Source organism: Rhinolophus ferrumequinum, chromosome 6 (assembly GCF_004115265.2).
Source record: "Rhinolophus ferrumequinum isolate MPI-CBG mRhiFer1 chromosome 6, mRhiFer1_v1.p, whole genome shotgun sequence".
Taxonomy (NCBI): Eukaryota; Metazoa; Chordata; class Mammalia; order Chiroptera; family Rhinolophidae; genus Rhinolophus; species Rhinolophus ferrumequinum.
This window is the reverse complement of record NC_046289.1, coordinates 72,627,695-72,630,096: the sequence shown is the minus strand read 5'-3', so window position 1 is coordinate 72,630,096 and position 2,402 is coordinate 72,627,695. Positions and strand designations below refer to the sequence as shown.

Genomic DNA, 2,402 nt, shown 5'->3' with positions numbered 1-2,402 from the left:
TGGTAAAAAAAATTATGTTAAATGTAACATTTTAAAAACTTAAAACATTTTTAAAAGACACACCTTTTCAGTTTTTTTACTCTACACATCTGCTTTTCAAATGCAACTATAAGAATGAGTTACAAGGTTACTTAGCAACGAAACATTACAATTCAGATTTTAAGGTACTGAGGAAATGGGGTTAGAAGAGGAAGGTAGGAAATGGGAGAGAATGCAGATTTTGGATTGTGGAACAATGATTGAACACAGAGGGCCTGCATGTATGCAAATGAGTCACAAGATGGCAAAAATGCTTAGATAGGAGTGGTGAAATGAAAGGCAAGAGCATAGAAAAAAAAAAAACAATCCACACTCTACTTCTTCAACATGTCCCTCTAGAGGCACTAATAATTGATCATTTTAGGAATAAGGTTGGAGGGACGCAGGATAATCCACAGTATTGAACTGAGCTCTTCCATGACAGAGGGTTAAAAAGAGAGAAAGAGCGTCAGCATAAAGTTTGTCACATAGTAGGCACCTTAGAAAATAAATTGAGAGTACCCTTAGCTCACCGTAACAAACTTAAAGTACATTTATTCATTACACAATATAATATACAACAGCATAATATACAACAAGAGAGAAAACACAGACAGATTTCATCGTTTTCCTTATTCAAACCGATACCTATAACATAAAATATACTCCCTAAATATTTATGGAAAAATTGATCTGAAAATCCAACAATTCACACATATTTTTACTGATGTTTGAGTGGGGATGGAAGAGTGGCCACACATTAAACCTGACAAGCCCCGGGGTCTGAAAATAACCACATAAAATGGAGAGAGCATGAACAATTTCAGACTTAAGTGGGCTAGGGCGGGAAGTCATATCTTTAGCAAAAAGCTTCCTTTAATCTGTGCCTTTAAGTGGGCCTGTCTATTGTCTGTTTGCACCTAAGATGACATCCTTGGAATGTCAGTAATCCCTTTTTCCAGACCACAGCAGGCCAGTACAGAATCCCTCATTATTATTCTTGTCCCTTAATTAACATCTCTATGTGAACTATTAACTATCCTGTACCCACCTATGTGAAAGCAGCACCTGTCTCTCCAATTTACTTTTATCCAATCCCAGGATTTCCCCCATTTTGCTTTTTCCCACCCCCTTCATCTATCGCCGATAGATTTAATCTAACCCTCCTCCTTTGATTCTATGTATAAAATAAGCTGCAAACTGCCATCTCACGGAGCACTTTCTCAATCTGTTGAGATTTTGCTTCCTGGCAATTGTCATCAGTTTGGCTCAAATAAACTCTACAAGCTTTCTCTTAGGCTAGATGTTTTTCATCAACATGTCAGATGTTTCAGAATGTCCATAGTCAATTCTTCTAGCTCAATCTATCACGAAACAGCAAATTGTTTATTGTGGCTGCTCCGTGTCTTTAACAAACAATCACAAACCAAATTTTCAATCTTTTGATGAGTGATAACTCTACACATGTAATATGCTGCCACAGACCTCACCACTTCCTGTCTCTGGTGGCAATTCCTGGCCTTGGTCTCTACAGCAGGTGGATGCATCAAGCAGAGCCCTGGGGTTTGATACACCTTCTTCCAACAAGTCTCTCACTGTGGACTCTCTAAGGGCACAGATGTACAATGCAGAGTCCTCCAGCTGTGAGGCTGAGATGACAAGGTTGACAGACTTCTTTTCTTTCTGAAAATTCAAGGAGTAGCGACCTTCTGTGGCCTTTGGCTGGCTATAAGACTCATGGCGAATAAGGAAAATTATTGCCCCACCGCTGAGCTGCTTGTACCAGATTAGACTGTAAGTTCTAGCAGTGGTGTCGTATGTGCAGTTCAGGGTCACAGGCTCCTTCTCCTGCACGAACAATGCTGGTTGGCTTTGAGTAACATTCTGGGCAATATTGGATCCTGAAAGAAAAAAGGCACAATCACAAGGTTTGGGGATAAATGGTGTCTGACGAAGAAATTATTTTTCACACCCTGCTACCTTTCCTTCCCTAGATACCCAAGAAATGCTGCCTGGACCTCCAAATCTAGGGTCATAGAGGAGGCCCATTGCCACAGGGGTTTTCCTTACCCAGCCACATGGCAGCCATGACCACCTTCAGAAAGATGGAAAGCAACATCTTTGATTTCTTCTACTAGACTGAAAATGTCTTGTTCTTCTTCATGTCAGGGTTCTGGAAGGAGAGATGACTCTGAAGGGGGAGAAAAGAAATGCTGGGCTGTGTGCTGCTGCTGCCCTAAAACAGGAAACAGGGGTTTCCAGGAGTAGCAAGTTGCTGTGGGTGACGTCAAACTTCTCTATGTTCTGGCTGAGAGGTCACCTAACGCAAAGTTCTTTTCGGATTAGCCAATTCTTAATTTAAAAACAATTACAACTGAAAATAA

General features: G+C 40.5%; 1 gene segment (V, D, J or C); it reads right to left on the bottom strand.

The window, feature by feature from the left end:
* Positions 1–1,476: 1,476 nt before the first annotated feature.
* LOC117023174 (T cell receptor alpha variable 14/delta variable 4-like) lies at positions 1,477–2,185 on the bottom strand. The segment is given in 2 exon segments: positions 1,477–1,919; positions 2,089–2,185. Coding segments are annotated over 2 exon segments (492 nt in total).
* Between the last annotated feature and the right edge of the window lie 217 nt (positions 2,186–2,402).